This window comes from Callorhinus ursinus, unplaced genomic scaffold, assembly GCF_003265705.2.
Source record: "Callorhinus ursinus isolate GAN/ISIS: 27379988/994484 unplaced genomic scaffold, GSC_fseal_2.0 scaffold5, whole genome shotgun sequence".
NCBI lineage: Eukaryota > Metazoa > Chordata > Mammalia > Carnivora > Otariidae > Callorhinus > Callorhinus ursinus.
In genome coordinates this window covers 600,256-621,340 of record NW_027397067.1, presented here as the reverse complement: position 1 = coordinate 621,340, position 21,085 = coordinate 600,256, and the positions used below count along the sequence as shown (strand labels likewise).

Below are 21,085 nucleotides of genomic sequence, written 5' to 3'. Positions count from 1 at the left end.
TCTTCTAGGATTTTTATGGTTTCAGGTCTCACATTAAAGTCTGTGATCTATTTTGAATTTATTTTGGGTTGTTAGAAAGTGGTCCAGTTTCATTCTTAAGCATGTAGCTGCCCAGTTTTCCCAACATCATTTTTTGAAGACATTTTTTTCCCATTAGATATTCTTTTCTGCTTTGTCAAAGACTAATTGACCATATAATTGTTGGTTTATTTCTGGGTATTCTATTCTGTTCCATTGATCTATGTGTCTATTTTTCTGCCAGTACCATACTGTTTTGATTACTATAAGTTTGTAGTATAACTTGAAGTCTGGAATTGTGATATCTCCAGTTTTGTTTTTCTCTTTAAAGATTGCATTGGTTATTTGGGATCTTTTGTGGTTCCATACAGATTTTAGAATTGTTTGTTACAGTTCTGTGAAAAATGCTGGTGGTATTTTGGTAGGGATTGCATTAAATCTGTAGGTTTCTTTGGGTAGTATAGCCATTTTAACAATATTTGTTCTTCTAATACATGAGCATGGAATGTCTTTTCCTTTCTTGGTGTCATTTTCAATTTCTTTCATCAGTGTTTTATAGTTTTCAGACTACAGGTCTTTCATTTCTTTGGTTAGGTTTATTCCTAGGTAACTTATTCTTTTCAGTGCAATTGCAAATGCACTTAATTTCTTTTTCTGCTGTTTCATTATTAGTGTATAGAAATGCAACAGATTTCTGTACATTGATTTTGTATCTTGCAACTTTACTGAATTAGTTTCTCAGTTCTAGCACTTTTTTGGTGGACTCTTTCAGGTTTTCTATATAGTATCATGTCATCTGTAAACAGTGCAAGTTTGGAGGTCTTTTATTTCTTTTGGTTGTCTGATTGCTGAGGCTAGGGCTTCCAATATTATGTTGAATAAAAGTGGTGAGAGTGAAAACAGTATGGAGGTTCCTCAAAAAGTTAAAAATAGAGCTACCCTATGACCCACCAATTGCACTACTAGGTATTCATCCAAAGAATACAAATATAGTGATTCGAAGGGGCTCATGCACTCCACTGTTTATAGCAGCAATGTCCACAGTAGCCAAACTACGGAAAGAGCCCAGATGTCCATCGACAGATGAGTGGGTAAAGAAGATGTGGTATATATATGGTATATATAATGGAATAGTACTCAGCCATCAGAAAAAATGAAATCTTGCCACTTGCAATGATGTGGTTGGAACTAGAGTGTAATATGCTAAGTGAAATAAGTCAGTCAAAGAAAGACAAATACCATAAGACTTCATTCATATATGGAATTTAAGAAATAAAACTGATGAACATAGGAGAAGGAAAGGAAAAATAAAATAAAAAAATAAAATAAGATGAAAACAGGGAAGTAAACCGTAAACTCTTAACTATAGGGAACAAATGGAGTGGCTGGAGGGGACGTGGGTGGGGGAATAGGGTAACTGGGTGATGGGCATTAAGGAGGGCACTTGATGGAATGAGCACTGGGTGTTATATGCAACTAATGAATCACTAAATTCTACCCCTAAAACTAATAATACACTATATTTTAACTAACTTGAATTTAAATAAAATTAAAAAAAAGAAAGAAAAAAATGGCGAGAGTGGACATCTTTGTCTTATTCCTGACCTTAGGGGAAAAATTTTCAGTTTCTCCCCATTGAGTATGATGTTCACTGCAGGTTTTATTATACCTTTATTATGTTGAGGTATGTTCTCTCTAAACCTATTTTGTTGAGAGTTTTTATCATGATTGGATGTTGTACTTTGTTGGATGTTTTTTCTGTATCTATTGAAATGATCATATGGTGTTTATCCTTCTCTTATTGATGTGATGTATCATGTTGATTGATTCACAAATATAGCCTTTGTTTTAATAGTTACCTTAAATGCCTGAAGCCAAAAGTAAAATATATATACCCCTGCCAAAAAAAGTACACTTTTACTTTTTGCAGATTGGTTGTTTGCAGATTGGATGCTTAGCTAGGCTTTTATTAATTCCGCTTTAGCTTTCAATCCGTGAATGAGTGGAGCATGAAGTACAGCCAGAAGTGAAAGACTGGGGTATTGTATGGCCCTTTCTGAATATGCAACCCATCCTGAGCATGCACGTGGAATTCTTGATTTCCTGGCATATGCAGGAGCTTTTAAAAGCCCTTTCCCCCACTTTCTCTCCTTTTCCAAAGTCTTCCTTCCCCACGTTTTTGGTCTTTCTATTGCTTGCCCTCAGTTTTGCTCTTATGTGCTTTTGGCAAATGCCCAAATGCCCCTCCTTGCTCCACTCCCTCGGGGAGTCACTGGACAGATCCAAACACACATCCTCAGTTCCTTGTGAATAGAGTCTGCATTGCTCCCTCTGGCGCTAGCAACCTGCACCAGGAATTCATAGTGCTGTCTTCATGACCGCCAGCAATCTAGAGAATGGGAGACAGTAAGCAGGAAATTTAAAATGCCACAACACTCTCTTATTGCAGCAGAGGAGCTTCTTTCTTTATTATGCTTTTCTCAGGTTGTTGTAAGTTTTTGGCCAGATTTTACACTTCTGTGAAGGTTGATTCTGTGAAGGTTGATTCTGACAGTTTTGCCAGTTGTTCTTGTGCCACTATTTTTAGAGACTTTGCTCCTCTCATTTTCTTAAAATTACTAATTTGTATTCATATAAAGAACTCAGTCTCCTTTAGATACTGATTTTAATAATATATCACTCCAATGCATATGTAAACAGGAAAATGTAAGCCAGGTATATTGCTTAAGATATTTCTACACTTCACATTCACTGCCTGCCTGCTCTGAACCACTTTTCAATTCAGTCTTTGATGTTTGGGCTTTCTACACAACACTGCTGTCTGCTCCCCCTGGAGAGTTTATGATCTAGAACTTCTTAAAAGAGCACTCTCTACTGTCATCCCCAGGACTTCACGCCCAGCCTGTGACACCCATATACAATCAATGACAAACATCATAACTGACACATTGGCCAATGGTGACGGTCATATGAATCCCAATTTCAACAAAATATGAAGAAATATACATCTAATAATTGGCAGTATGTGGGTTGTATTTTTCTTAGAGACCAGATGAGGAAGTGATTAATTTGGCTAATGTGGGACACAGAAAGCAACAGAAAAACACCATTTTGGGAGGGCTAGAGAGTTGATGGAAGGATCCGGCCAGCCAAGCAGTAGTGGAAGAACCCTGTCAGCAGAACCATCAGCATCACACGCAGGAGACCAGGCAGGTCTCTCAGATATTCAGATTTGAGTCACGTGTCAGTTGCTTGTGGTAGGAAATGGATTTAAAGAAGTGGGCAGTGGAGGGCTCATGCTTGGAAAGTGAAACACTATTGTCTTGGCCAAGGACTTTACAGAAGATTCTGAGGAACAGAGTAATGTGATGACATCTTCCTCTTCAAAGATCTCTTGGAGGCCATGTGAGGAAAGGCTTGCATGTGGAGGACAGATTGTGAGATCTGTGGCTCTGTGGGTGAGCAAGTGTGACAGAAGTACCATCGAGGGGGTGGCTGAGGAGCTGGGCTGTGGTAGGGAGGAGGGAGAAAAGACTGACAAGTGTAGGCTGACTGGGGGATAAGTCCACTTGACAAGTTGGGAAGGCAAACCACTTCTCCTTTGTGTTTTCATTATTGGGAATGTGAGCAAATATATGGCAGGTTGGACAACTGACCCACATAATCAAATACCTGTTCTCAGCTCTGGCTACTGTTTAATCTGGGGGCTCAGTCTCACAAATTACAGAGGCTGAAGTGAATGCAGAAATGTTTACCTATCACAGTAGGCTTTTAATAAAATATATAGGATTTAACAGCACCAGGGATGTGACCCCAACGCACATGGACCTTGTGTTGTTACTATGTTGGCCCTTGCCTTGCCTTTTCAAAATTAATACATTTGGAATAAGGTTTATCCAAGAAAGTATATATTTGTAACCGCACTATTGTCTAACATAAAACACAAAAAAATATACCATGTAGTTAAAATTAGCCCTAAGGTAGGTTAACAAAATATATAATGTGATAGTTGAGAATAATAATCTGAATAGGGTGCTAAAGTCAGCCAAGTCTCTTTCCTCTTCAAACTTCATTTTTACATTTTAGATAGCACTGTTCACAAAACATTTGTACTAGACTTTATTTGGGAGGAGACCTGTTCTTGTTTCACATCTTGTGCCATATGAAGTGTGGCAAAATGATCCCTCATTAGAACTGAGTTATGGTCACTGTGTTATGAACACGGAGGAGGAAACCCGTGTACTAGAGCATACTGAAAATTTTAAGCATTTTCAGCCTCCTGGATTTCTAAAAGACTGATGTGTTCAGAAAGTCCATAGGGAGTGGACTTCATCTAACATCTCAACTGTGCTCAACATAGATGTGTCCTCATAAACATGGGGAATCCAAAGGCTCCAATGTTTTACAGGAATGCTTTCTTACTTGATGCCTTCCTTTCAGCAGTTCTGCTCAGAATACCAAAGACTCAAGAAGGCTAAGTAATTACTTGAAACAAATCCCTAACAATGAGAAATGATGAACAACTCAGTATTTATCTTGAACAAATGTATAGTAGAGCTAAGAAAGGGCAGAAAGTGGAGATTTCAAGAACGGACTATGAACTACCATCAAAAAAACTAAACTGTTTATTATTTTTAAAAAAGTAATTTGCCCTAAAATGTCACAACAGATTTATACTTTGCTGGCCTATGACCTCTCCTTTAAATCCTTCTGGAAAAAGGAAGAAAATATTGAAATCTAAAAGTGATTATTAGTGCATAATACATTTTAAAAATGTTGGCCTAGCATCTCTTTCAAACTCAATCCTAATCTGATATCTGAATCTACTAATCTCACTGAAGTTTTATGAGAATATAGTTCCTATTATTTATTTTACATCCTCTAAGTGATTGGAGGGGGCTTCAGTAGTGTTTCTATGGGCTCCTAAATAAATAAGAACTAAGAAATTAGTCTGGGTATGCATGAGCCCACACTACATGTGTCACTTGGCTTTGCCCTTCATAGTAAATTAGTAGTGTAACATCAACACCCTGTGCCCTCTCCAAGCAATTCTAAACCAACGGGTTTGTCCTTGTAGGAAACCTATTAAATATCCATAGTACATCATTAGAAATTACCTCTGGAATTGACTGCAGAAACTCCGGTGCAATTTGTGGAGCATTAGGTGTTTGCACATAAAGTCTGGTGAGTGAGAAGCCTAAGCCAAGCATAGATGTGAGATGGAGGCCATGTTTGAATAGGGACAGTGATTTAATAAATGGAGTTGACCAGAAATGCTTGCTCCAAATTTCAGGAAACGTAATGAACAAAATCAATCCATACTGTGTTTTCATGCATTTTACAGTATGAAGAGCTAGCAATTTAATACTCTACCGGAGCTGCAAGTACAAATCTTCTCTTTCTCCTAAAGACCCAACTGCTTTAGATTCAAAAGAACTTCTCCGGAATACTGAGCGGAGAAAAAGAGCTCGAAACTTAAAAATAGAACTGGAGCAGGACACCGCCGCGAGATGGCACTGCTTTAGAAGGGCTAGAAGGGACGTCAGCGCGCGGGGAGCGCGGGGGGCCTCGGGTCAGCGTTGCTCTGCCGGGTTCCAGCCGGCCGTCGGGCCTGGTCAGGCCTGCGCGCGCTGGAGCCTGGTGCTTTTAGGGCGGCCGGCGGCTCAGACCTGTGTCGTGACTCCTCTCCCATTTGCTGCGCTTCCCCGTCCCTGCGGCCTGGAACTTCCAGCCGCGACGCTGAGCTCTGACCCCCAGGGCCTTCGACCCAGATGAGACGGGCCAAATCGCGCCCCGAATTCCTGGAAACGTGCGAAGCAGCCCCATCCCCCCGCGCCCTCCCCGCCGCCCCAGCCACGGACCAGGGTCCCCGGGACGGGAGCCGTGGCTGGAGAACGTCACCAAGCTCTCCTCCGCGCCAGAGCCGCCCTCCCCGTTTGGGCTCCTCTTGACGATGGGAACCGGCCCGGGACACGCGCGCCGCGGCCAAGTCCAGGTTTTGATTTCACTGCCGGCTGCGAGAGCGAAGAGCCTCCAAACCCAACAAACAGGAAGGAGAGAAGGAGCCGGAGTGCGGGCAGAGGGAGGGTCATTCCCAGCAGAGGCGCAAGGGCCGGGCCGGGCCAGGGGCGGGGAGGAAGCAGCGCCCCTTCCCCTCCCGCGCGGCCGGGGGTGGGGGCGCGGGAACAGCGGAGAGTACGGCAGCGGCGGCGGGGGGAGGTTTGAGGGCGGCTCCGGGGCCGGGCGCAGTGCTTGGGGCGGGGCGGGGGCTCCCTGGACGCTGCCGCCCGCGGCCCCCCTCCCCGCGGCCCCAGGGCGCCCCCGCGGTTCTGGAGCCTGGGCGGAGCGTGCGCGTCAGCTCGGGCTAGAAAAGGCGGCGGGGCCCAGCCCAGCGAGGTGACAGCCGCGCTCGGACAAGGAGCCCGGCCCGACGCTGCCATGAGCGCCGCGCTCTTTAGCCTGGACGGCCCGGCGCGCGGCGCGCCCTGGCCCGCGGAGTCCGCACCCTTTTACGAGCCGGGTCGGGCGGGCAAGCCGGGCCGCGGGAGCGAGCCGGGAAGCCTGTCCGAGCCAGGCGCCGCTGCCCCTGCCATGTACGACGACGAGAGCGCCATCGACTTTAGCGCCTACATCGACTCCATGGCCGCCGTGCCCACCCTGGAGCTGTGCCACGACGAGCTCTTCGCCGACCTCTTCAACAGCAACCACAAGGCGGGCGCGGCAGGCGCCTCTGCCAGCGCCCTGGAGCTGCTGCCCGGCGCCCTCGCGCGTGCCCACGGCCCGGGCACAGCTGCCCCGCGTCCGCTCAAGCGCGAGCCCGACTGGGGAGACGGCGACGCGCCCGGCTCGCTGCTGCCGGCGCAGGTGGCCGCGTGCGCGCAGACCGTGGTGAGCCTGGCGGCGGCCGCACAACCCACACCACCCACGTCCCCCGAGCCGCCGCGCTCCAGCCCCGGGCCGAGCCCTGCTCCTGGCCCGGCCCGGGAGAAGAGTGCGGGGAAGAGGGGCCCGGACCGCGGCAGTCCGGAGTACCGGCAGCGGCGCGAGCGCAACAACATCGCGGTGCGCAAGAGCCGCGACAAGGCCAAGCGGCGCAACCAGGAGATGCAGCAGAAACTGGTGGAGCTGTCGGCCGAAAACGAGAAGCTGCACCAGCGCGTGGAGCAGCTAACGCGGGACCTGGCCGGCCTCCGGCAGTTCTTCAAGCAGCTGCCCAGCTCGCCCTTCCTGCCGGCCGCTGGGGCCGCCGACTGCCGGTAACGCGCGCCCCGGGGGCGGGAGAGACTCAACCAACGACCGATACCTCAGACCCGACCGGCCAGGGAGCGGAGTGCGCCCCGCCCGGACGCCGCGAGAGCCGCTCGGCGCCGGCTGCAGTTTCTTTGGGACGCGCGAACGAAGGAACCTACAGCCTGGACTTAACCACCACTGAACTTCGAGAGAAGCTATACGTGTTTATTTTTCCTTAAATTATTTTTATAATGGTAGCTTTTCTACATCTTATTCCTACTGATGCAGCTAAGGTACATTTGTAAGAAAAAAGACTTTTCAGACAAATCCTTTGTATTGTAGATAAGAGGAAAAGACTGAGCATGCTCACTTTTTTTATATTAATTTTTACAGTATTTGTAAGAATAAAGAAGCATTTAAAACCACCCGATTCCGGTATTCACAGTGACTCCTGAACGCTGGTAGCCCCCAGGACCTCGCTGGGGAAGGGCATGCAGCAAGGCACCGGGGAGGCCGCGGGACCCAGGTGTGTGTACATGAGGGGGAACCAAGGTCCCTAGAAAAGGGGGTCTGCTTTGCTTTTGAAACCAGCCACAGTCTACCTACAAATGTTACATATCTGCCTAAGATCGGCGAAGCACGACTAAGCTCATGTTAAGCTAGCAGCTTTCTGGTGGAAGGTGCTCCCAAAGTAGCCCGAGTTGGGGAGGGGGCTGGCTGGCCGACTATCCCTGAGCTGATTTAGGGGCTCTATGAAGAGCTGAAGGGCGCCCTAATTTTAGTTGGCTGCTCGAGGGGTGAGGGGGTAGTGGAGGGCTCTGGTTATCCGAAAAGCATGTCTGACTAATCTTTGACTTTCATGGGACTTTGCTTTCACTTTCCTCAGTCTTATGTACTGCTTTGAATACATTTCTCAAAGTGGGTATTAAGTACAAAATAGTCCTGTTGTAGTAGATGCAAAGGACAGTCAAAAAGCTACTCAAAACCAGCTATCTTGCCAGGCATTGTAGTGTTTCAAAACTTAATCAGGACAAATAAAGCCGTTTGCCTTTCTCCCAGTTAAAGTGGGTACTAGGCACCTTTTCTTGCTCTGGGCTGCTAGGTCTGTATTAGGTAATCAATAACCATGGCCTGTCATGATTATATTATTACAAGGGAGGAAACAATCTTTGTCTAAAGATAATTTATTTATCATTTAATGTTAATTTAAATCTCTGCCAACAAAGCAAACAATAACCAATCACTCTTCTTGAATCTGTTATCTTGGCTCTCTGTGCACAGTACCCACAAGATTAAACAGGCCTATCTAGAGTGAGCTATCTATACCTCTGTGCAGTATGGTGATAATCACACCAGGTAACTTATCTATACTTTATGGGTAACAGTTTTACCTCTGACACAGTTTACCAGAACATTTTCCAAAAAATATTAAACTGCAAAATGCCTAAGTTGGACATGTACTGTGTAGAACAGTAATACTACAATTTAGGACAAATGTTTCAGCTTTGCAGAGTATTCTTTGGGACAGTGTTAAATAACTACAAGAAAAACGTTGGATCATGGTAAAATTTAAACACTTAAAAAATTACAAGTGAACGAAATTTTTTTCTTGCTGTTTTAATATTATTGACTAAGATGAAATACAAAATGAATATCTCAGGCTTATTAAGTTTTAATAACATGTTCCTAAATTTGCAAAAACAAGAAAAAAGTATTTTGATGTTTAGTTCACAAAATCATCTTACTAACATTTGACCCAGAAAAATCTTAAGTTCCATTTCAAGATCATACATTTGCTCTGCCCATAGTTAACAAATAACTACCCCAAGCTGCCACCACCTCCACCACCATTGCGACTGCATCACAAAGTTCACAAATCCTACGGCAACCGGCAGTGTTCGGAAGAGGCTCTTCCTGCACTCAGGAGCTCAATTTCCTCCAATCCAACGCAGCTAGCTGGGTGGGTGGTTATGGACTGGACAAAACAATTCAACAACCCCACCTCCTTTCCGAGGACACTCTTCACTTCATAACTCTGCAGTGATAGAAGGCATGCTGGTTAAAGCAAATAGAGCTAGCCCTGGACGTTCTGTTCCCAAAAACACAGAACACCAAAGAGCAGAGCATAAGGTCCTTTCCTCAGTCTGTGACCTTCCACTTTTCAAATGGTAAGAACAACATGGGTAAGGAGGAAAAAAATTAAAGGCTTGATAAAAGCTCTATTTACTATGGCAAATGAAGGAACTCCTTTTTTCTGCTGTTAGTGGATGCAACGACAAGCGTGTCCCAGCTGGCTGGCCTATGAGAGGAACTGGGGACAGACATACTAAGGGATATGCCCTGTTCTCTAGCAGGAAGGCTGGGGGCTGGGCGTGCATCATGCTTGCAGCTGTCTCCCACTTCCTTTGGGACACTTCCCCAATCTAGCAACACTTCTGGTCAAAGGATTTCCTGGTACTTTGCCCCAAACCTCCCTCCTCAGTTAGGATCCCATTTCTTCTAGAGTAACACTGAGCCAAAAATGTCTACGTTGTAAAAAGCTTTTTCTTCACATTGTTTGATGAGTGTCTTATGGTGATTAATCTTGGGCAGGTTTCATCTCTAGGTGAGAACTCAGGGCGCTGGGCAGCAGGGGTACCAGATGACTAGGCTAGGAAGGTATGGCAGGGCCTCGGTGGTCTCAAACCTCAGAACATTTTCTTCCTGGGGTGGGGCTGAAAATAAAGAGCAGCTCAAAAGCATGGGGATAAGTCAGATCTGTGGCTTTACCAGACACCGAAGCCCTAGAGGGTAATGCATTTTTCAGAGACTCCTTTGCTGCCACTTGCAGAGTACTGTCTGGGGTACCTCACTCTTCTGGGCAAGAGGCTTAACACATCTCTACAGTAGCTCAGTTCAGTATGTTTTAGCTCACCCATTCCATCATTAATGTGTCTTGGCAAAGGAGATTGAGGCCGGAGGGCTCCGACAACGCAGCCAAAGTCGGCACATGTCTGTGGCTCCTTGGTGCCCTCCCATCAAAGGTGGGCACCTCACTGCTGTCACCCTGGCTCCTGGGCTGGGCTCAGTTGACTGCTTCTTATGAAGAGTGTGGTGGAAGGGACATTGAGTGGCGTCCCGAGCTTGGTCAGGAAGGTGCCCAGCCTCTGCCTGCCTCTCTTGGGATCCAGACACATGCCATGAGGGAATCCAGACTGTGTGGCATCTGGCCTGAGCCCGGGAAGGTCCCAAGCAACAGGAGTACAAGAGCCAGCCAGGGACTGAAGGGCGTTTTGTGACTCTAGCCCAGCCTTTGGGGTACCAGCTGATGTCCTGCGGGGCAGAGATGAGTTGTCCCGGCAGAGCCCTATCCAAATTGCAGATCTGTGTGCAGAGTAAGTATGGAGGCCACTAAGCTTTGAGATGGTTTGTTCTGAAGCAATACATATCAGGATCAATCTGGGATGTGAGCACTGCTCTAATGCCAAACCACTGTGATCATTCTGCTTTCCTGTCTTTTAAGTCAGGCATGGTGTGAAACACCAAGCATATTCAATATGATTTGTAGAGTTCAGGCTTCTTCAGTAAAAAAAATTAGAGTAAGGTCAACAGAGTGGTTTAATGGAGGGATAGGGGAGTAGAAGTCATAATCAAGACAGGTGAAGAGATGGAACTGGATAAGTCTCTGACTGGACAACCATGGCTGAGACCTTCCTCCGCTTAGCTCATCTGTGACAGATGTCAGGTTCATGGCTCACTGCCTTGATCATTAATCAAGGGCTTGCTATGAACCCATGAGGGGCCTGACCCTGAAAAGATGGCAGAGGACCAGACAGCCACGGGGATGCTGGTGCGGAAGGCACACACAGGGCCGTGCAGAGTGAGGCGTTGTCGTCCAGGTCTGGGAGGACTGAGGTAGGCCAGCTGGATACTCCTTTGCTGTCTCTTCCCACTTTAGCTAGCCTTGCACATTTGTGTGTGGGGAAGTAGAAGGACCAGGCACTCCTACACTCACTTGGGGTAAAAGTACAGAATTCTAACTTGAAAAAAAGTCAGTAACAGATCATTTCCTTTTACAATGTCAGGTTTCACAGCTAAAGTTTATAATAACTATACCATAGTCAATAATAACTATATCATTTATAAACAGAGATCAAATGATAAATATATTTGGGAGGAATTAACATGGAGAGGTAAAAAAAAATCACACCAGCAAATGCAAACACACTGTTCATATAAATGTGTAAAACGTGTCTCTATTTTTAAAAGGCATACTATATTTTCCTTTAACTTTTCTTTTTCTGAAAGTAAGGAAACAAACTCCAAATTTCATATTACTGTAATGTGACCTTTGAGAACTGACATGTACAACAGTGGCGAACTCCATTGTTTTCACATCTGTAGCTTGAACACATTAAAGTTACGGCATAAAACTTAACACTCATGTGTCCTAACCAGAAACATTACATGTGTTCCAGGGAATAGAGTTCTCGTGGAAAGCCTAATTTGATTCTTTGGATTTTGGCCAATGTGCATTCTCACCCAGAAAACTGACAAAATCCAGACTGGAAAACTCATCCTCGTGTCTACACCGAGGTCCTTCTTGTACCCATCCGCTATCAGCTTCTTGCAGGTCAGATGTAAAGCCCTGATTATTCACTGTGAGTAAAGCTGGAGGAGGGGAATGAGCTTCTGTCCCTCCAGGTTGCAATTTACCCTAATTTGACTGGCGTCAGCTCTGATAACAGAGCACCCAGAAAGGTGATACCTGAGGCTGTTGCCACCCTGTGCCTCACCCAGTGCACATGTGCACACACAGGCACATACTCAGGCACACTCATGTACACATGAGCACACACAGGTGTATACACACATTCAAGCACACCCATGGGCAAACCCACCTACACACACACACACACACACACACACACACACACGTACGGTTGTACACACGCCCTAGCTCTTTATAATTAGGGCTTTGCCTACGGGCGTACTGTAGTTAAGAAGTGTAATGTGTGAGAGGTACAAGTCAGCCTCAGTCAGAAGGAAATCAAATGAAGAGGCAGGATTTCTGCCAGGGCCTCCTCCTGGTCTCTGGGTCCCTACAGGGAGTTAGGGTAGTCAAGGGCAGTCCATGGTTGGAGGCTTTCTAGAAGAAGCACCAGGCTGCTCTCCTGGAGAGCCTGCGAGAAACCAGCGCGAGATCAGGCTTGAGCCTGGTAGGGCCCAGCCAAGGCCACCTGAGGAACTGCAGGGCAGGCACTGCACCTCTGTGCTGTGTGGGACCTACAGGGAGCTAGGCGCCATCCCAAGTGCTGTTGGTTTTTGTTTGTTTAGGTTGTGCGTTTTGGTTCATTCGCTCTGTGTTCTCCTTAAGCAGGAGTTTTCCCCAACACTTTCCCTCAACCTTTTCCATGGAAATATCTTCCCTGATAACTTAGATCTGCCATTTTTAGCACCTGTTTAAAGATCCCTCCAATTCATCAGCCTTACCCAGCATCACACCCTTCTTTCTTCCTCCTCCCCCACCCCCACCTCAAAGACAGAGGTGAGGTGACAAGGGATCAGCCAACAGGTACCACTGTCTCGTCACACATTAAACATATAAACTTCAGGAAGAATAGAAACATACACATAAGGACCCTGTCACCCTCCTCCCACTCTGTTAGGTGGTCACTTGTGGGGATAACAATGTACCCAATAGAGACCGTGACTGTGAGCCCTGCACTCTTGTTTCTTCAGTGGTAAAATGTGGATCCTGCACCACTGAGATGTTGGAGAGATTAAATAAGGCAATGTGTGAGAAAAGTTGTGAGCATAGTTCTTAGTCCATTAGAGTTATTTACTTACATTTTACTTGTAAACAATCAGGGAATAACTAGCTCATAAACCCTCCTACGGCCTGGTCTACACATCAATCCCTACATGTGAAAGAGCCCTGTAGATAAAGGTTTGGTGCTGGGCTGGGGGTGTCATGGAGTTGCTTTAGGGAACTATGCGCAGGCTGGTGGGCTTTATCCCAGGGGCGGAGCCAGAAACTCTTTTTAGAGCCCTGCAGGCAGTTCCACCCTGAAATCAGGGTTGGAAACCACAGTCAGACCAGTGATCCTCAAGGATCCTATCCATGGATTTATCCACGTACCCAATGAGTCCAAACTTTGAGAGCCATGGTTTTGAGGAATGAGTGCAAATGGCTGCCCCGCCTCCTCATGCTGCCAGCCCTTCCTAAGGGGCAGAAGCCCCTCACAGCTCCAGAGGATGGATAAATTCAGCCTTGTATTCAGACTGCAATCAGAGGTGGAATTTGACCATGGGACCCCATCAGAAAGTTCTGTAGATGATCAGCCCCCTTTTCACCACAATCTCCCCAGCTGGCCCAAGTCTGCTACTTGGATGTGGACCCTAACACTGGCCATGGATAACTTTTGTGACCTAGGTGCTGTGCCCTGGCATCACCCCAGTGGGGTCAGTCCTCAGTGCTCTTCTCTGGGGTTCAGTGGTTCCTGAAGCCACTTGTGGTGCTTTTAATTGGTTTTGACAAGACAGAGGTGACATCTCAAGGACAGAGCTCTTTTGTTTATGAGGGCTAAATTTCACAAGGAAGAAACTGTCTCTAGACTGTAAGTTATGTATATTTAGGTGGTGGTTTTCTTGGAGGAGCACACCACTTTAATAAGCCTCACACCATAGTAACTCTCAGGGAAGGCAAAAGAGTTCTGAGAAATAATGGTTAAGTTTCCAGTTACTCAGACTCTGGAATACCCAGCAATTAAAAAACACAAAATGTGTGTCTCAGATATTTCTGTTCTATTAACCTGAATCATGGCAGTAGTACTTGAAATGTCCCTGGTCTAACTATAATCAAAGCCAGGGCGGCATATTCATGTATCTACTGCAAGATTGGTCAGGAAATCACCTCAATTCCAAAATGGAAAGAATCTCATGAACAGACACAGCTATTTGTCAGGGAGTAAGACTTATTATTGACTATTGTATAGTTATTAACTGCAGTAAGACATATGCATGTCTTGGTATAGTCTAAACACTTAGCATGCACCCAATGATACTGTGGCACTTTGTTGTAATTGAAAGTACATGGGACAAGGATCTTCACCTGGAGATGATCCACTAACTCGGGGCTTAAGAACACAGGGGTGCACACCTGGGCTGCATGTTCCTGGACTTACCCCATCCTCGCAGGCGGCAAACCTCAGGAGTGAAGAAATACTGGCCTGGGACAGCTGCAATAACAGTGGGGCGGGCTGATTAAAATCCCAGGACTGGGGCAAGTGCTCACGCCCACGCATGGAGGGTAATGTTCAATCTAAACCACCTTCATTTCTTTAGCAGCTTCCACCTCAGAGCCTTATGTCAAATGTGACTGTAAGTCCTGGATGTGGAAAGACTGTTCTCCTGAGGGGGTGTCCTTCCCATCCCCTCCCCAGGGCAGGAACAACAGATGCTGCCCTCTTGGCTACTGTGGCAGAGCAGTTCCATGAGGTGGGGTAGGATGCACATGAACTCCTGCACCGCTCCTACCTTGACCCTCACTGTGCACTGCGGTCGAGACGGACAGTCCAGGAACACCTGCAGGTGCCTTCTGAGGCGAGGAGAGGTGACCACACGGGAGCAGTCCCCACAGGAAAAGGTGCCTCTGTTGATTGGAAACACACAAGGAAGATAACACTTGAAAAGGCACAAATCAAAAGAGTCTAGCAGTAGACAGACACTTTTTTCTGAACCTGAGTGTTTGCTGATATAGAAAAGGGGGATTTACTCTCAGAAACCAAGTTCCTGAAATAGGCCAGAAGAAGCTCAGCCTGTTCTGAGGGATCAGCGTCAGCTTCTGGCTAACTGCTGCGTGGGCAATTGACGCCCCAGGGGACGGAAGGGACACTCAGGCAGGGAAGCCTCATTCAAGCTGGGCATAGAGGATGACAGCAAACATCCCATGAAGCGAAGTGGAGGCCCTCTGCTCAGCAAGGGGAAGTCAGGGCTTCCCATCTGCCTGAACAGGAAAACCTACTTCTAATCACCAGTAGCTATGCTCCTTATTGCTACCAAGTAAACCTGTGATACACACTCTTCTTGTCTCTAGAATGATCCAGTGATGCCTTGTTTATACATAAGACCACCAACCCAGGAGGCATCAAGAAAACACTTGTGCTTTGGTTATTAAGAAGCAGAAAAGTAATGAGCATGCCCCTTTCTGTCAGGTGACAAAGTCACCTTGGGAGCCTGGGGAACTGGCTCAGAATGACATTGATACCCAGCCCCAGCTCCCTGAGCCCCAGGGAGGATATGCAGTAACTCTGGTCGGGGAAGGAATGAATGTCTGATTATACAGCTGTTCACTGGTCCCTGGAAAAGTCTGCACCCCTGCAAAAGACAAGCTGTACAGTTACCAAGTTTGTCTCATTTATTCAGGTTTGCCCTTTTTCTCTTCTCTGCTGATAATAAAGGACCTGAGTACAAAACCTGGCTCTTTTCTCTTTTAAGATGGGAGGAACTGAAAGGACCAGCAAAAATCCCTGTTACAAAGAAGTAAACACACCTAGTGCCATGGCCTCCAAGCGGCAGCGTGGGAACTTGGTTTCCCAGTGGCGGCCCTGCCTTAGCAGGGGAAGCTGGCCCGAGGCAGTGCGGCTGTGGAGCCCCTCGGACTGGCTGCGGCTGCCCCGGGGTCTTTCAGGCCAGCTCCTGCACCCTCACCTGTCTCCTGGGCTCTGTTCCAATCTCTCGTTGCCACACAGTTCGCAAGTGGGCCAGGAGAAAGCAGTGCTCTCGTCCACACCAACCACAGTGCCTAGGCCCAAGAGAAAGCAAAAGCTGGAGTCCAGAGGCAGTGTCTTCCCTCCCAACTTCTCTTTGCCCCTCAAGACATAGATGTTAACGTGAGATTCCTCAGACTTTTTTTTCCTCACTTATGAGATTATGTAAGTGTTCCCAAGCTTTTTATAATTTCCATGTACTGCAAAAACAAAATTACAACAATAAAAAGTAAGTTTTAAAAGTTGCCCACATTACTACCCAACCAAGTATTTCCATTCTGCCTCATCTTTTTAGTCTTTTTTTCCAGATGCATACGTACTGAAATCATTATAAGCAAACCGTCAGGCAATGTCTCATTCTACTTTGTAGGTTGCTGTAGAGCTGTTGTAAGGACTGTCTTATCGATATTCAATTTAGGTGATGTGTCACGGTTCCCTCCAAACTGGACATACAGGTCTGAGGCAGTGGACAGCTTTCCACATAAGGCCTTTCCTGTAGTGAGATACCTTCCTTAGGATAGATTCCTGGAAGCAGAATCACTCTGCCAAGAATATGAGTATTGGAGATGCAGAAACACCCTTTCAGAGGTGTTTCCCACAAGGACTTTCTAATTCACACTTTCACCATCCATTTACAGAGTGCTAGCTTCACTGAGCTGCATGCTAGTATTTGCCTCCTTAATAGGTGTAATGGAATTCCTTATCTTAGTTTCCACTTCCTTGATAAGGAAAGAGAAATATTCTTATTGCTTTGTTCATATCTCCTCTTACGTGATTTCTCTGGTTTCCTTATTTCTTTTTTAATTCAACTTTTGTGACTTATTTATTCAACAAATATGTATACAATGCTACTTAGTGTGGGATATATGTGTAGCATAAAAAATGCAACGATGAAAGCTACAGTCCCTACTCCTGTGAACTCCATAGTCTGGCCGAGATGAACACATAATGAGAAAAACATCATGAATATGGGAGAAAATATTCACAAAAAAACACATCTGGTAATGGACTGTTACCCAAAGTATACAAAGAACTCTTAAAATTCAACAATACAAACAACCCAATTAAAAGATGGGCCTAAGACCTTCATAGATGCCTCACCAAAGATGATATACAGAGGGCAAATAAGCATATGAAAGATGTCAAACATCATGTGACTAGGGAAATGCAAATTAAAACAAGGAGAACACCAAAAAAAATCCAAACAATGCAATTAAAACTGGGCAGAGGACCTGAATAGACATTTTTCCAAAGAAGACATTTGGATGGCCAACAGACCCATGAAAAGATGCTCAACATCAAGGAAATACAAATCACAATCACAGTGAGATATCACCTCACCTGTTAAGATGGCTAAAATAAAAAAGATAAGAAAAAAAAGTATTGGTGAGGATGCGGAAAAAAGGAACCCTAGTGCACTGTTTGTGGGCATGCAAACCGAGGCACCCACTCTGGAAAAGCATATGGAGGTTCCTCAGAAAATTAAAAATAAATGCCATATAATCCAGTAATTCCCTTACTAGGTATTTACCCAAAGAAAACAAAAACTCTAATTTGAAGATATATCCATCCCGATGTTTATAGCAATATTATTTACAATAGCTAAATTATGAAAGCAGCCCAAGTGTCCATTCATGGATGAATGGATAAAAAAGATATGGTATACACACACACACATACACACACACACACACACACATACACGCACGCGCATGCAATGGAATATTATTCAGCCATAAAAAAGGAATGAGATCTTGCCATTTGCAACAAAATGGATGGACCTAGAGGGTATTATGCTAAGTGAAATAAGTCGGAGAAAGACAAATACTATATGATTTCACTCATATGTGGAATCTAAAAAAACAAAATAAACAAAAAGCAGAAACAAACCCATAAATACAGAGAACAAAGTGGTAGTTGCCAGAGGAGGGAGGAGTGGGGGGGATATAAGCTTCCAGTTATGGAATGAATGTAATGAGGATGAAAGCTACAACACAGGGAATATAATCAATGAGACTGTAGAGCTGTATGGTGACAGATGGTAGCTACATTTGCAGTGAGCATAGCATAATGAATAAAGTTGTCAAGTCATTATGTTGTACACCTGAAACTCATGTAACACTGTGAATCAACTATACTTCAATAAGTAAAAAAAAACCCCACAAAACAAACAAAAAAAACATTCATTAATAAGACAACACTCCATACCTATTTTAATGGCCAAAATCCAGAACACTGACAACACCAAATTCTGGGTAAGAATGTGGAGCAATAGGAACTCTCATTCCTGATTGGTTGGAATGCAAAATGGTATAGCTACTTTGGAAGACATTTTGGCAGTTTCTTTCTTTTTCTTTCTTTTTTTTTAAAGATTTTATTTGTTTATTTGAGAGAGAGAGAAACAGCATGAGAGGGGACAGGGTCAGAGGGAGAAGCAGGCTCCCCGCTGAGCCGGGAGCCCGATACGGGACTCGATCCCAGGACTCCGGGATCATGACCTGAGGTGAAGGCAGTCGCTTAACCAACTGAGCCACCCAGGCGCCCTGGCAGTTTCTCATAAAACTAAACATAGTCATACCATATGATCTAGCAATTGTACTTGGTGGTATTTATCCAAAGGAGCTGAAAACTTACGTCCATACAAACACCTATATAAAGATGTTTATAGCAGCTTTATTCTTTTTTTTTTTTAAGATTTTATTTATTTATCTGACAGACAGAGACACAGCAAGAGAGGGAACACAAACAGGGGGAGTAGGAGAGGGACAAGCAGGCTTCCCGTGGAGCAGGGAGCCCGATGTGGGGCTCGATTCCAGGACCTCAGACGCTTAACGACTGAGCCACCCAGGCGCCCCTACAGCAGCTTTATTCTTAATTGCCAGAACTTAGAAGCCACCAAGCTGTCCTTTAGTAGGTGAATGGATAAAACTGTGGTACCTCCAGACAATGGAATGTTATTCAGCACTACGAAGAAATGAGCTATCAAACCATGAAAAGACATGGAAAGAACTTAGTGCACATTGCTTAGTGAAAGAAACCAGTTTGAAAAGGTTATATACTACATGATTCCAACTATACAACATTCTGGAAAAAGCAAAACTATACAGTCAGAAAAAAAAAACTACACAGACATAAAAAGATCAGTGGTTGCCAGGTGTTAAGGGGGAGAGAGGGATGAATAGGTGGAGCAGAGGAATTTTAGGTCAGTGACACCATTCTGTTGATACCATAATGATGGATACATGTCATACATTTGTCTAAACCCATAGAATGTACAACACCAAGAGTGAACTCTAATGTAAACTCTGGACTTTGGGTGATTATGATGTCACAATGTAGTCTCATCAACTATAACAAATGTACCACCCTGGTGGGGGATGTTGATAGTGGGGGACGAAGCGCATGTGTAGGGTATGGGGAATCTCTTTGCTGTAAACTTAAAACTGCTCTAAAAATAGTCTATTAAAAAATACCATGAAATAAATGCTAAACTGAGAAATGGAAAAGGCCCCTGGAGGTAGAGAAGAGAGGCCCTCCATGCTAGCTTGAGGTCAGAGAATGTTTCCCAAAAGAAGAGACTTGAGGTGGGGCTGCAGGTGGAGTGGAGGGCATAGGCTGACCCTGCACATTGAAGCAGGGCTGGAGGCCAAAGGGGCATGAAGGAAAGGCAAGTGACATGGCTGTGAGGTTGGGAGACCCAAGTCATCCAGGGTCTTGCTGGGGATTTTAGACCTGGAAGGCATGAGAAGCCAGTGAGGAATTTTAAACAGGAGACTGAGATGTTCTACTTTCTTGAAATGTGAAGCATTATAGATATCATCTAGACATGCTGGCAAATCACAGACCATTCCTGTTGAAAAGTGGTGAAATTAGACATTGAAAACAAGCAAGATGTGACCTAAGTTTCCAGAAAAATAGAAGAGTCATCCCTCCTACTCCTGGAGCAAAGAATTTCATTCCCCACTAGAATAAGCATAAGGAAAAAATTTATCTGTAGAGGATAAAACAATTGTTACAACTAAGTAGGCTTGATTTACTAAAATGCATTCATGCAATGCCCACTTGAATGACTTTTTAAAAATGAAAATAATAGATCTTGATTTTGGAAAGGCTGTCCCAGCTAATTTCATTGTCCTTGCAAATCTAATCAAGATTGAGTCAAAGGGATTAAAAGTAAAGTCAATAATGGCTTATAATACGGCCGGAAAGCAGTGTTGACCAATTCACAACAGGCAGAGGCATAAGTAGGGCCAAGCAGGATGAGCGGCTCCCATTCCATGGGTGTGTGTGCCCAGCAGTACTTAGTGTCTGCCACATGAACTAATAAAAAGAAGACTGCTACCAACTGAAGTTCCTTTTTATCCTAGGATATCTTTGGGTGTTAACTTCATTTACATTTAGATGGGATTAAGCAATTTCTTTCCAGTAGGGAACAAGACACAGTTGAAGAAATCTATTTTATCTAGGGTCTACACACCACTGGAAATGCCTTCTGGTAACTCTAAATAAATTCTAAGGGATTACTGGGAAGTGTACTATTAAACTGTTAGTATCTAGAGCATTCATTTATATGAACATCAGAAGGAAAAAAAAATTTTGTTAGAGTTTGATGGTTTTGACATCACACTCATCATTAGGCTGCAGTCTGCTATTGAAAGCTTTTACTTTCCTTATTTACAGAAATCTCTTGTAATTAGGCTTGGGAAAGGTATATCACGTATTTATTAAAGCATCTTTTTAAAAAGGTTTTTTCAAAGGCTCCTTCCTGGGAACTGCAGTGGCTCCTTTCTAGTAGGGCACATAGCATCTACATGCTCTGGTATTTTCTTCAGTGACATTTAACTCTCCGCCACACCCTCCTCTCCAAACTTTTTTTCTGACGGAAAGAAGTTGGGGCTCAGAAGTGTTTCCTTCTAGTTAGAGGCCAAAGCCTGGTTTGAAGACAGGATTTGGCCACGCCTTCCCAGGGAGACAGTACAAATGTGCACTTGCTGAGTTCATGCCCACGGTGGTGAGCAAGACCACCACCCACTAGCAAGGGGTGTATAAATAAGTGGCAAGCAATGCAAAGATATAAAAGTCAATGC

General features: G+C 45.0%; 2 protein-coding genes across 14 annotated transcripts in view; one reads left to right on the top strand and one right to left on the bottom strand.

The window, feature by feature from the left end:
- Window positions 1–6,386: 6,386 nt before the first annotated feature.
- On the top strand, window positions 6,387–7,419 carry CEBPD (CCAAT enhancer binding protein delta). Its single transcript, XM_025870578.2, has one exon. The coding sequence runs from the start codon at window positions 6,457–6,459 to the stop codon at window positions 7,276–7,278; it is 822 nt and encodes a 273-aa protein (XP_025726363.1). The 5' UTR covers window positions 6,387–6,456; the 3' UTR covers window positions 7,279–7,419.
- Window positions 7,420–7,528: 109 nt separating this feature from the next.
- Window positions 7,529–21,085, bottom strand: part of SPIDR (scaffold protein involved in DNA repair) — a 584,775-nt gene continuing 571,218 nt past the window's right edge. For 11 of the 13 annotated variants that reach the window (XM_025870570.2, XM_025870571.2, XM_025870573.2 and 8 more), the window contains 4 exons: window positions 15,940–16,033; window positions 14,767–14,881; window positions 14,415–14,468; window positions 7,529–9,283 (listed from right to left, as the gene is read on the bottom strand). In XM_025870570.2, the coding sequence (XP_025726355.2) occupies window positions 9,128–9,283; window positions 14,415–14,468; window positions 14,767–14,881; window positions 15,940–16,033 (419 nt within the window). In that variant the 3' untranslated portion in view covers window positions 7,529–9,127. Of the gene's footprint in view, window positions 9,963–14,414; window positions 14,469–14,766; window positions 14,882–15,939; window positions 16,034–21,085 lie in introns of all 13 variants that reach the window. The other 2 variants (XM_025870574.2, XM_025870572.2) reach the window with 2 other exon arrangements.